Source organism: the organism of the source record quoted next, unplaced genomic scaffold, assembly GCF_019419815.1.
Source record: "Pyrus x bretschneideri cultivar Hongxiangsu unplaced genomic scaffold, Pyrus_bretschneideri_v1 Contig1, whole genome shotgun sequence".
Lineage (NCBI taxonomy): Eukaryota > Viridiplantae > Streptophyta > Magnoliopsida > Rosales > Rosaceae > Pyrus > Pyrus x bretschneideri.
Window position 1 is genome coordinate 17,813,507 of NW_025999390.1, and position 13,994 is coordinate 17,827,500.

At 38.8% G+C, this 13,994-nt stretch overlaps 2 protein-coding genes across 5 annotated transcripts; both read right to left on the reverse strand.

Moving 5' to 3' along the window:
* Positions 1–832: 832 nt before the first annotated feature.
* LOC103958020 (DEAD-box ATP-dependent RNA helicase 21) lies at positions 833–5,353 on the reverse strand. 4 transcript variants are annotated; one of them, XM_009370244.3, is made up of 3 exons: positions 3,056–5,353; positions 2,572–2,726; positions 833–1,227 (listed from the first exon to the last, which is right to left on the reverse strand). In XM_009370244.3, the coding sequence occupies exon 1, from the start codon at positions 5,351–5,353 to the stop codon at positions 3,161–3,163; it is 2,193 nt and encodes a 730-aa protein (XP_009368519.1). In that variant the 3' UTR covers positions 833–1,227; positions 2,572–2,726; positions 3,056–3,160. The 4 variants fall into 4 exon arrangements, with proteins under 4 accessions (XP_009368519.1, XP_048445887.1, XP_048445890.1 ...); XM_048589930.1 differs by having other exon boundaries at positions 833–1,232; XM_048589933.1 differs by lacking the exon at positions 833–1,227 and adding an exon at positions 1,277–1,638.
* Positions 5,354–8,940: 3,587 nt separating this feature from the next.
* LOC103958048 (disease resistance protein RPM1-like) lies at positions 8,941–12,948 on the reverse strand. Its single transcript, XM_009370268.3, has 2 exons — positions 10,076–12,948; positions 8,941–9,206 (listed from the first exon to the last, which is right to left on the reverse strand). Exons 1-2 carry the CDS (start codon positions 12,915–12,917, stop codon positions 9,199–9,201), a joined length of 2,850 nt encoding a protein of 949 aa, XP_009368543.1. The 5' UTR covers positions 12,918–12,948; the 3' UTR covers positions 8,941–9,198.
* Between the last annotated feature and the right edge of the window lie 1,046 nt (positions 12,949–13,994).

Sequence of the window (13,994 nt, forward strand, 5' to 3'; positions counted from 1 at the left end):
GTACCTCATCCTAGGCCCTAGGACACCGGACTACTGCTTTGCATTGGTCCTAAATTCCTAGTAACAATATGGTGCCCGACTTTCAGTCCGAGGTAACCCTGTAAACAGACGGGATTACCCTACTATCATGGTACCCAGCTTTGTTAGCGATGCTACAAGGAAGCCATCAAAACAACTGCATTCTGTCCTAACCCTCCATATATCCACTCCCCTTGGACGAAAATAACTTTACCGTCGCGTTTTAGGTCAATAATACAATATTCAAAAACAGCAGAAATAGCTGTAAACGAAACTTTTGTGGTTTGTGGTTTTGACATTCGTATTAATAGCTACTCCAGGAGGAATGTTTTTGTGCTATGCTAACGATTTTGGGCTTGTTCAGAAGTGTTTTTAAAATGATTAAAAACGTTTTTGGTAAAAGTAATTTTGGGTTTCAAAAGCAATTGAAGTGCATTTAGGAGAAGCACCAATTAAGTGCTTCTTACAATAAGCACTTCAAGTGTCTTTTTAGGATTCTCTTACATTTTTATTAAGCATTGGTTCCAAAAACACTTTCATCAAAAGCGTTTTCAGTCGCTTTAAAAACACACTTCTAAACACACCCTTTATAATTATCTTTACAGCTCCTTAATGTTCTAGTTTATGCTCCAACCTATTATCTGAATAGACAAAGAAGGACGTACGGTCTAACGAGGCTATTGGGAAGTATCCACTTGTCACTTTAAATCGAATTTTGGCAATGGTACAAGTGCCTTGGGACTCTGTTTCCAGTGAAAGTGACGAAACGGAACTTCATGTATATGTTTTTCGGATTCTCAAATCGATGTAAACGTTTTTTTTTTGGCTCTTCAAAAGATTTATTAGGGATTTATCAAGTGAAAGAGGACACACCGTTTATTTGTGCATGTATAAGTTGATGTTATAAATCTGCTCTTGCGAGTCCTTGTCAACACTGATCCGCTGAAATATCAACCACACTATCCAAAATCTTCACAGTCATGAAAAAATCTTGGCCCTTCCCCCAACAAATGCTTTTGAAACCAATTTCTAGAGTTCAAGAAGTTCAGCAAAACTAGACTTCAAGTGACCAACATAACTCAATTTTGCCAAAACCAAAACCAACTCTTCACTCGTCCTCCTCCGATGTCGAACACGCTACGCTACTGCTACTGTTACGTTTTTGTGAAACACCCCGACCATTTGGTATTGGAGACAAGGAAATGAGTCCTGCACTTTATAAGACAATGCTGTCTATAAATTTTATAGGAGGTCTGGGTTAAGAAAAACCGAAAACGAAAAAATGCAAGGAAATTGATGTAGTACAGAGTTGGCAACAGATTTAGATAGTTTGGCGTACGTGAAAACACAGAAAACTTAACAAAACAAAAATAAAAGACAATTGGACTCCAGGGGCGGTGCACGCTAAACTATCGACGTTGATGTCCTCATCAGAAACTCATATTATGCAGAAAAGTATCAATATGCACATTCATCTGAGCCAAGGAGGAGCAGTGCACGCTAATTATGTGATTTTCGCGTGCTCAAGCCTGAACTGTGAGGGCAATTACATCAAACTTGCCTCACAAAGGTGTAGTTAACAATGACATATCTGCATGTTTTAACTTCAGACAACAAGGCCTGCACGACATGGTTTTGAAATTTTCAGTAGTGTGCTAGTCTTGTTTATTTATTTATTTCGTCTGGACTGTAATATGCTCAAATATATGCAACTTATCTGTATAATGTATCTAAATCTATGAACAGCCGCTAATCGTCCTACTAATCAATGTCACCTTAGTCCACTAAACATGTATAAACTCACAGAATTACGACCTAGATTACACATGCAAAGGTTTCCGTTCGAAACAAACCTTGATCATGGAATGATAATTTTCATAAGCTGAAATAAATTAATATGGAACAAAGTACTATTTTCGGGTCCATTCAACTCTTTTCATCTATTTATTTGGCTTAGTGAGTTTCAATTCAAGATAATTTTCTGCATTAAGGTGCATGAGATTGACTATCAGCACATGATACCTAAATCCCAATTATGTCATCGAAATTAAGACTATAAAAGGCTTGCAACACCAGAGTAAAGAAATAGTTACGCCAACGTGATTTTACCATGTGCAGTTCAACAATACACCACTTTTCGACAGAAAAAACACGATACAACATATATTCTTGCAGAACCAATACGCACTTACAAGAATGGACTTCAAATATTATATATGCTTCAATATATGATCAGGAGTAGTAATGTCAACATTGTTATCAGTATATTATCTGCTGTCGATAACTCAAAATTACATTCTATCAAAAGCCAATACTAAAAGCATAAAACTACAGCAGTAGCTAGTAAAACGACACTAAATTATTTCGACAGGGTATTGTTTTGTCAAAATCTTATATTCCGTAAAAGACAACCACCTATTGCTATCCCATATTTACGAACTTTATGTTATGATTTATGAACAGAGTATTTTTCTCTGCCTTCAAATTCACTTCCTTGCTAATCACAGTTAATCCTCAAAATACCACATAGCAGCAATAACTTAAACCACATACCATAGTAGAAAATAACACCATAATATTGAATTGCTTCGTCAAATCTGGCATGCACAGAAAAGCCCCAATACCAAACAGTGCCATCCCGCGAGGTGGTCCAGCAGAATCTCAGAGATCTGTTGCCAAGAACCTCCAAGGCAGATGTGACCACCACACTGTCAACATAATACATATATAATACATAAAAAGCATACAAGAGTAGCTTAACGTTTATTTCTGCATTCAAATGTGATATGAAAACACTGTTTCAACAAACAAAAATAGTATTTGAAGTGAACTGACTCAGTGAACGAATAATTTGCAAAACTCAATGACGAGTGGAAAAAAAAAAAAAAAACATTCAAACTGATATAATCATGAGAATTTACTGATTCTAGCAAACGATTAACAACATTATTCCAGAGGAAAAAGTTATGACATCAATTTGCGAATTACAGTACAGCATAAATTTTACATGAGCACAATCCCTATCAAAACAACTCACTTCTTCGGTTCCAGTATTAAGCAAAGATGTCTCAGCCATGAAAACACCATCACACGGTGAATAAGCTGGGCCCTCTGTTGAAAACTCTGGTAAATTCCTAACTTCTCAGTGAGTAAAAATAGTATCATTACGCCTTGGTGGTCTATCAGGAACTGAACCTGGCTTGAACTTTGAGGCCTCATGTTTCGCCAGTTCAGGAGGAACATGACTATTACTCTGAATAAGCATCTGCTTGAGATCATAAAATACATCCGTGTCATGCATAGTCAAGAATGTTGTGGCCACACCAGTCTTCCCTGCACGGCCAGTACGCCCAATACGATGAGTGTACTGTTCGATATTCCCAGGCATATCGTAATTAATAACATAGGCCACATCAGGTATGTCAATCCCACGACCTGCAACATCGGTCGCAACTAGAACATTGTATTTCTTGGTCCGAAAACCTTCAAGGCTAATTTCTCTCTGCTCCTGTGACTTCCCTCCATGCAAAGTGGTAACACGATATCCATTCTTATCCAAACTCTTAGCAACATAGTCAGCATTCTTCTTGGTGTTAACAAATACAATAGCAGTCTTATCACCAAGTTCGTCAAGCAATCTCTTTAATCTCTCAAATTTCTCAGATTCCTTGCTCATGATCACATTCTGAGTGATCAAATCAGTTGTCTTTCCAGCCGTGCCAATAGTGACCACAACAGGATTCCTCAAGTACTTCCTAGCAAGCCGCTCCACAGCAGGCGGCATGGTGGCACTGAACATATAAGTGGTTCTGTATATCTTCTTCTCATCAAGTTCTTCGTCCTCATTCTCAGGTTTGAAATTGCTGGAGGGCATCGCATCTAAAACTCCCACAACCTGTGGCTCGAACCCCATATCAATCATCCTATCAGCCTCATCAAGCACAACATAATTGCACTGGTTAAGAACTGCATAACGCCTCTCCAAGCAATCAATCAAACGCCCTGGAGTGGCAATTACAACTGCACATCCTTGCCTAATTCTAAACCCTTGATCCTCGATGGACTGCCCACCAACAATGGAAACCACTTTGATACCCAAGAATTGCGCAAACTTGTTAGTCTCATCCTCAATCTGCTGTGCAAGCTCACGAGTAGGCGCCATAACAACAGCATAAGGCCCTTCTGCCGCATTCTCCTCACTAATGGGAGGCAACCTCGAAATATAAGTCAACATAGGAAGAACAAAGGCAGCAGTCTTACCAGAACCAGTCTCAGCAATGCCAATAACATCGCGCTGTTGCATGCCAAGTGGAATCGCCGCCATCTGAATCGGAGAAGGCTTTTTGTACCCAGCCTTCTCCACAGTCTTAAGCAACTCCTCACTCAATTTACTCTCTGCCCAACTCCTCATTGGCCTCGGAATCCTAGACCCCTTATACGAAATGTTAAAATCCTCTCGAAAAATCCTCCAGTCCCTCTCAGTCATCTCTTCAAGCTTCTTATCAGTCCAATGGCGATCAACCCTCATGTCGAAAGTGTCATACATTTCCGCAGCCTCCTCCTTAAGCCTCTGAGCAGCGGCCTCCTCAGGCCTCTCCTCGACGCCGTCTTTCTTCCGAATCTCCTCCCGCAGCTCCCTCTCGTACTTCACAGCAAGCTTCTTCTGCTCCCTTCGGTCCATCCCGGCCCGAAACCCTCGCCCAAACAAAAGCTGGGCCTCGTGAGGGTTTTGATACAGAGCATTCATGTCCCGAGAAGTGTCCTCTGTGTTCTCCCAATCGAAAGAGAATCGGAACTTCTCGCTGGGTTTGATCACTCGCTTCTTGGGCTTCTTCGATCCAAGATACTGCTCTTTAATGGCTTCCAGCTCTTTGTCCCGCTCGCGCTCGGCCATTTTGTCAAAGCGGGCACGCTCTCTAGCCTTGGCCTCCTCTTCGCGCTCCCTATCTCGGTCGCGGTCGCGGTTCCGCCGCTCGGAATCTCGCTCCCGGTCTCGTTCCCGGTCACGAGAATATCGGTCCCTGTCCCTGTCTCGGTCTCGGTCTCGGTCTCGGTCCCTATGATCTCGGTCTCTGTCTCTATCTCGATCTCGGTCTCGGTCAGAACTAGTGGTGGTTGCGGGCGGTGCGTTGTCGGAGGAAGGGCGCGAGTGGGAGAGACTGGAGAGAAGATGGTGTTGGTGGCGTTTCTGGTCTTCGGTTTGTTCTTGGCGGCGTTGGAGGGCTAATTGCTCCCGTTGGGCTTTGGTTAAAAAAACAGGTTTCTTGGGCGGCAGGGAGGAGGAGGCGGTGGCGGAGGAGGCGGCGATGGGAACGGCCTCAGCTGAGCGTTTCATTGTGCGAAAAATTGGAAGAGACTCAAGGGAAAGGAAGGGATTGCAGAGGGTTAGGGGTTTGAAGGAGGGGAAGACCGAGAAATTTGTAAAAATAGCCCAAATTAGGATCCTTGTAGAAATTCTAACCAAGGTTCATATTCTTCTCCATCAAATGGAGGACAGCTCGAATTTCATTATAATTATTACTAGTCTATTATGAGGCTTGAATCATTCGTCCATCCTGTTAGTAAAGATAATATCATTTGTTAAATAAAAATTAATTACAATTTTTTTTTGAACCAGTGATATTATCTACACTAAGGGGTTGGGGTGAGCTAAGTCTCACAATAGGCTAGCAATAATGTGGTTCAAATTCGCCTTTGGCGAGAATTGAACCTAATACCTCTCACTTACAAGTGAAGAAGAATACTATTAGACTGTAATACTAGTACTAAGTGGCAATTACAAAATTATATCTTCTCTATTGTATAGTCTTTCTCCATCGATGTTTTCCATTGATCGGATGAGGATCCTCTCCGAATCCTCTTTGTGAGCATCCAAAGGATCTTCATCTCCTAGCTGTTCATTGTATATCGTGTGACCAATTTTCGTCAGGTACTATTTATGTTTTATTTTTAAATAAAAAAGTCAAATAATTTCTGACCACACGATATACGATGAATGACTAAGATGTGAGGATCTATAGGATCTCCACAATTTGGATTCGGATGGGATCCAAACCCGTTTCCTCTTCTCATACAACTCTTTTCATTTTTTCCTCTAAACACAACACCTCTCGGCAACCAAAGCACCACAACAATAAAACCTGTAATTCACCCGTTTTGTTTTGCATATAAACAAGGCATAAACTAGCTATATCATTAAAAATGAGACTTTCTTAAAAGTGAGACTTTCCATGGATTCTCCGCCACTTTATATTTTAGCATAATGTTTTATAATGTTGGTACGAAAATTGGGCCAAAAAACATGATATGACAGATAATTTGGTAAATGAAGACATTGTTGGTGGTGAGGGGTTCTGAGCTGTCAACGAGGACCACGTTCTCGATGTTGTAAGGTGTGAGGAAGACTCCCACAGGTAGGTCCTTGCATAATGCGTACACTCACATGCCTTTATGATTAGGTCGCTTAACCCCAACAATGTCTTGGACACCTTCTCAAATAGTAGTGTCTTTAACATAGTCAAATTAAGGTCCTAACAACAAGACAATTGTGTTGCCTCAAGTCAAAGGACTACTTTGTATTATCCCAATTGGTGAGTTCTCATATGACATGAATATGAGAACTTCTGGTTGACATGTTCAGTGTGCTCACACTTTATTGAGCATCTACATACTTTCATGTCTTTCACACCAATGACTTGAGACTAGACACTTTCTAGGGAGAAGACATAGTATGTAGTGATCTATTTGGATTGTCAATACCCAATTGGCAATCCTATAATTATAAGTGTTTAAGATATGTGTATGAAAGATAAAGGTCTCCTAAATCTAACTTATAGATTACACTCTATTAAATATGCCTTGAACTTATCTTTTAAGTGTATGACATTTAATGAGACGACTTTAAACAATAATATTTGCCCTTAGATTAAAGTAAATTAGTTTAATATGTGAAATGTTCTTAAAATATCATCTCATGACGGACATTTCCAACAGGTGGATACGCAAAGTACAGCGAGCAAGAACAACAATGGCTAATCCTTGAAATTTGGGATTGCCATGTAGTATCCGAGGCCACGAAATGTGAATTTGGAGTTTCTGTTGATGGTGGCCCCCACTGCATTTTTATCCAAGTGTGGAACCAAATTCGCACACCGTCATTGATGGTGGAGATGCACAAATCCAAGTACTTGTAAAAGAACAAATAGTGGTAAGCAAGCCAAAGATTGGGAGGTGGAGTGTGCTGATCAAAGGCTCTTTGATGGTCAAGTTAATAAGCAAAATAAGACTTAAGAAGTGGGCAAGAGAATAAGTATGCGAGAATTGAGTTACCATATATGAACCCTAGAATGGTTTATTTATACCATCCAAGGAGATCTTTTAGGATAGTAGAATCCTCATTAAACTGAGAGAATTCCAGAGGATATTTAGGAATAGATATTGCATCCTATTAGGAGTGTGATTTATTGCGGCGCATGCCAATCTTTAGATTGTAATCCAAGATTATAGGATGGCTATTGATTCCTTGCTGGATTAGGTTTCCGTATCTTGCGGAACAAATATAGTTAATCTTGGCGAAGTTGTTGGACTTTGCTCACTGATTCCAGAACATGATGATAGTGGTAACGATACTCTTTTTATTTAGCTCTGCATCAGGCTCTTGAGTTCATGACTGGACATCAGAGGTATGCATATTTCGATCTACCCTACTCCGGCAATTAAAAATCATGGTCCCACAATTGCCTGTAACTATGTAACTAAAAGGACTTGTTCCCTTGAGGATGAATAATTATCCAAAGAACATGCCTTTCGGAGTAAGTCAGAATACGTATCGTTTTAAGTTTTTTGACGCATAGTATCTTGACCTCGAACCTTGTGAACTTTGGACTTTCCAGATTTCAGACGAGCATCCTCGAGAATCGTAGCAATGTGTTAGCAATGATAAAAGATGTCATATTGCTTGTGCACATTTAATAAGTGGCGGCTCTTTGCATCACAAGTGATTTTGACTTTCAAACACACGAATATCTAGGCTGGACTCTTCGAATTTGACGGTGAGATCCTTTAGCATCTACTCTTTAAATATTATGATTGGCTTTAAGGCACCTTTCTAACACTACCATTGTGACAATAGTGTAATATGAATCAAAGACATGATGTTTGAATCCTATATATAGGTATTGCACTTACTTAAACCACTATAGAAGACCATAGAGGGATTGGATGTCCTAATCTCATTTTTTAATAAATATGATATTATTTACACTAAAGGGTGGGAGAGTGGGCTAAGCTTTACAATGAACTATCCATAATAACTTGATTCAAATTCGCCTTTAATGAGAATTGAACTTAAGACTTCACATTCATACCATTAGACCATAGTATGGCCAGGTCTTGACCTCTTATATTAAAACTCATTATGACATATAATTTAGTAAATTTTTCAAATGGAGTTAGAGAATGTAAAAGGGCGTATATATGATGGAGTATTTATTTGAAATCTAATAATCTAAAAATAATTGGTTTCTTTTATGCCAATAGATTAATTGGGAAGTGAAAAGCCAAAAGAAAATCTGGTCTATGATCATAATCTAATAGTAATTATATATGATAAGAAAATGCAAACCGAAAAAGGAGAAAAAGTTTTCTTTTAAAATAACGTGCAAGATCGAAAATTGATAGGAAAACCAAACAAATGAAGCCAATTGAACATATGCATCCATAAAGCATCATGAAATAGAAAAAGATGGACACAGGCTGCAGTTGGGTTCTGGATATAAACTCAAGAAGTCTAGCAGTAACATAGTTGCCTTTTTCTTTCTAAACAAAATGAAAGAACATGCAATCTGTACGAATGGAATACATATATATACACACAGTGTAGCAAATTAGCATTACATACACAAAATGAAAGAACATGCAATCTGTACGAATGGAATACATATATACACACAGTGTAGCAAATTAGCATTACATACACAACATTAGGGGAAAGATAAAACGATAGCAATACCATTATAATTTACATATAAGCTATAAACAGTGTGGTAATAATATATCAAGTTTTGGATTGATCTCATTGGACTGGGAAGCACACAAATTTTGCAATGGTCTGCTCCAATTTAGAGATGAATAGGGACCGACCCAAACTTGGAGGCAGGGTAATCAACTTGTTGAGCGCTGTCAGTTCCCTATACAAAATTGTTCAAGTAATAAGTGGCAGAAGAAAATAAGATAAAACGTTACAGCAATAGAATAAATCATATTTTGCATTCTGAAGTTTGTGTTCAATTGTAACCTCATACAATATTTTTAAAATATTTCAATCTCATACATTTACTTATTATTTTATTTCAATATTATATATCTGTTAAAAATTCTGTCAAGTTAATAATCATTTAAGTGATGACGTGGTAACAGCAAATTCCATATTTGTGTTGACGTGAAGCCAACTTTGTACCATGAAAATAAAAAAGGATTAATTAATAAAAAATAGAAAAGGAAAAAAAAAATCAGGTGTACAAATTTGGGGCTCAAAATTTTATTTATCATTTGTTTTTTAGTATATGTGGACAAATTTGACTACTATGATAACAAAAATATAGGCTTTATATTTGTCACGTCATCAATTAACCGTCAAGTTGATGGTGCAACTAATAGATGTGTGAAATTGCAACTAAAATAGAAGTGTGTATGAGATTGAAATATTATGAAGATTATGTATGAGGTTCCAATTGTACCCTAACCTGAGAATGTAAAATGTAATTCACCCATAAACTTGTGTAGTTTTATTGTTCAACTTTAGTCTATCTTATGTACCACAAGAAAAACTAACAGGTTATTTGATAATCATTTTGTTTTTAGTTTCAGTTATTTCTTTTAAAAAATAAAAATAAAAATTGAAAGCTAACTTTGTTTTATTTTTAAATTTGGGATTTTATTTTGATTTTCTAATTACAAAAAAAATGAAAAATCTGAAATGGTGAAATGTCTCAACTGGTACAGAGAATGTACAGGTAGTAAAGAAGAGAAATTAAGCATGAGAAAGAGTACTAATCACCTGGTAAGAAGGGTAGACCATCCCGGGATAGAATATTGACAGTAGAAGATGATGGTCGAACGATCCATTGTAGGCAGGATCGCAACCTTTCCCCAAAACACCCGGATTCAGTTTTGTAGTGATAGCTTATTTCTGAGATGTGCATAACCATGGAACTATCCAAGCTTCCTTCTCCACGTATTCTCTCTACGAGTTCATTGGGAACATTTACCAAATCCAAAGTTTGGAGACATGTTAGGTGTTCAATTCCATCAGGCAATTGCTTTAACCCCATGCATTCAGTGATAACAAGTGTCTGTAATGCCGGCATTGCCCCCTTCTCTATGACGATCGCATTCATTTTAGGCAACTCCATTATGTATAATTCAGAAAGCATTCGGAATCCAGTGTGAAAGACCAATTGATTTCCAACATATGCATTGTTTAGCCGAAGTATGCTCAAATTAGGAAGTGCTTGGATGTCAGGAAGAAAATCTTCTGTTAATCTGGACCAATGCAACCTCAAGTGTGTAAGGCTGAAAAGAGAAGGAAACCAAAGTGGAATCTTCTCTAATTTTCCAATCAGACCAAGTTCCTTGAGCAAAGGAGGTGCAGAGGGCAATGCATCCAATCGTAACACCTCATCCTCATCACTTGTATGGACAAAGAAGTGTTCAATGAGTTTCATGCTTTCGAGTGACTTGCACAAGTCCTCCTCATCTGCCTCTCTCACATTGCTTAAGCTCATTCTTGTGAGTTGGGTCAACTGTCGAAGTTGTTTGACTAACGATCCTCCCAACTCGATAGCATCACAAACTTGTAAGCTCTTTAGCTTACAAATGCCATCTGGTGCTCGTGTGCCATCAAAGAAATAATAAGACTTAAATAGATCTTGAAAATTGCAATGGTACATCAAGAGGTGCCGTAAGTTTTTTAACTTCACAATTCCAGCTGGAAGTACCCTAATTTTGGAATGCCTAATGTCTAAGGTTTCCAAACTACGAAGGTTTCCTATATCTTTTGGAAGCTCTTTTACTTTTGTTCCTTTCAAGTTTAAATACTTCAAGTTAAAAAGCTTTACTATTTCACCTGGGAGCTGAGCAACCGGGACATGTTTAAGATCCAAGACCCTTAAGAGTTTGAAACGAGATTTCAATTCTTGAACTGAAGAGGAATCAGCCTTATTAGGAGGAAAATAAAAGAAGGTGCGAACCTTTGGCATGTCTCCGTGTGTTTGTAGTTCTTCATGGTTAGCTTGCATGGACATACGACGAGGACCTCTGCTATCTTTATTCATTTTTTGCTCATCATAAACGGCAAAAAATTTCTCAGCTTTGGAAATTGAAAGAGCAAGTTCGCGTATAAGATCATGCATCTTGAACGTTTTTGCTTTTCCAGATGGTTGCCTCTTAACAACTTGTACCATGCATCGGCAAGTGAGCTCTGCTACGTAGCTTTCAGCGATCTCTTCTGGCTTAGTCCCTTCCACTTTATCCACAAATCCCTCAGCCATCCACAGTCTGACAAGCCTATCACTGTCTATCACATAATCTTCTGGAAAAATACACAAATATAAGAAGCAATGCTTAAGTCGGTAAGGTAAATCGTTGAAGCTTAGCAAGAAGATGCTCTTCACTACTTCAAGTGTCGGGTTGTTACTTAGCTCCCAATTCAAACTACTGTAAAATTTCATCCATTCAGAAACCAATCTCCTGGTCGACATGAGAGCACCCAAAGCCACAATTCCAAGAGGTAAGCCTTTGCATTTTCCAACAAGATCTCTAGCAATGCGCTCAAGCTCCTGTGGGCAACACTTCTCAGGCCAGCTAGAGAAAGTTTTCTTGGAAAAAAGATCCCAAGCATCATTCTCATTAAGAGGCTGAACATGGTAAAAATGACTTCCAGCTTCAAATGGAAAAGAAGCAATGTCTTCATTTCGAGTTGTGAGCATGACTCTACTTCCGTCTACTCCATTTGGAAGTGCTACACTTATTTGCTTCCAGAGATATATATCCCAAACATCATCTAACGCAATTACATACCTCTTTGACTGCAAATAGTTTACCAACAATTCTACCATTTGTATGTAGTTCATGTTGCTCAAGTCGTGAGGAACATCTCGCAGTGCTGATCTAAAAAGTTCTTTTATCAAGACTCTTAATAGATCTTCAATGTTGTAAGTTTTCGAGACCGTGAGCCATGCGTAGCAATGAAAATTGGCGGTTTGACCGGTGAAGGCGGTCGCAACCAAGCTCGTCTTACCCGAACCCCCCATACCAACAACTGAAATTACAGTCCTTTGAGGCTCTTTAGACAGTAACCATCCAACAAGCTTCTCTTTAGCATCTTTGATCCCCACAAGTTCATCATCTTTAAAGAAAAGAGATGACTCACCATATATTTTGACTCGGTTGGAATTGTAACTGTTGGGATTAGTCTTCGTGCCTTCTATTCGCTCTACACCATAGCGCCGGCTTCTTTCTGGAATGCCTTTGATTGTTTTGATAAGCTTCTGCAATTTGGTGGCAATCCAATGCCTCTCCCAAAGGTATTTGGGGAAGCAAGTGGCTTGACGAAAGGCTCTTGTGTACGGACCCCAACTTCTCTGCTTGTTTGTGTGATACATGAACTCGTCCATGATGTCTTCAACCGCGATGGACACGTCCCTCACATTGTCCACCCATGTTTTCTCCACTGCATTTAGAGCTCCCTTTTTTTCAGCATCTGCCAAGAAGGCTTTCATGGCTAACAACTCAAGCCTGGTCTCTTCAAGTTCATCATGAACTCCTCCTAACAACGACGCTTCGCTTACAAGAAATGCTCCAACTCTGCCGACCAAAAGGTCTAGCACAGCCGAAGCCATGTTTCTTCTTCTCCACAGACTTTGTTTTGGAATGAATGTATGTTAAGAATAAATGGGTAATAAACTAATATCGGGTTCTATATAATGCTAACTTTCCATTTGGTGAATCTTTTTCTTGCTGTAAGAAAAGAATGGGATCTGAATTAACTTCGTCTCTTGAAGATTGTTTTCCTTTTGCAAAAGCGAGATCCGCCATTTGCTAGCACAAATGTAACAAAGAAACTAAGGAATCTTTATTTTCTTGCTGCACGACAAGATTATACTCGCGTGGCTCACGATCCATCTTAAAGTCACAAAATTAGTTTATCGGATGCAGCATATATGTTTATTGTGTTGCAATTAATTGTATGTAACAAGTTAAGACCTATCAGTTTCAGGTGAAAAAAATATCATTAGACCGTAGTACTAAGTGTGATTACTTGCGGTGCAGGCCAATCCTTATATCATAGGAACTCCAAGACTTATCGAGATCTGGTTGACTCCATATAGAATTAGATCATGTGTCTTGTGGAACAAATATGGTTATTCTAGTGGAGTCACTCAGACTTCACCTATGGCCTCGGAACAAGATGGTGGCATCATTGCTCTGTTTTATCCAGCTCCACTTGGAGTTGTTGATGTTGAGAATCAATGTCAAGCCCAAAACCATAAGTAATCCACAACCCAATCTAAAGTCCAAGTCCATATCTAGTTTGATGATGTAATTGCTTACAATTGCAAAGTTAGGCAATGTTAGGTATGGTTAAGTGGAAAAAATTAGGTGCAATTAATGGGTTTTGTGTGGTACTAAATAATCTTAGTTTAATTAAGTGTGTGGTGTAGCTTTCATTTGGGGTTTGCTATAAATACCCAAGTCCCCAAGCATTGTATATCATCCAAGGAAAAACAAAGCCTAGAGCTAAATAAGAAAAGCTTTGCTAATTAGTTTGTTTTGTGAGCTTTCTTTAAGAGTGTGCTCTATTTTCTTCTTCTTGGGATCATTAGAGTTATCTTAGATACTCTTCTTATTCAACAATTGGTATCAGAGCCAAGTCGATCAGGGATCGTTCTTGGTAGAGCATTGGTTGTAAAGTCTCT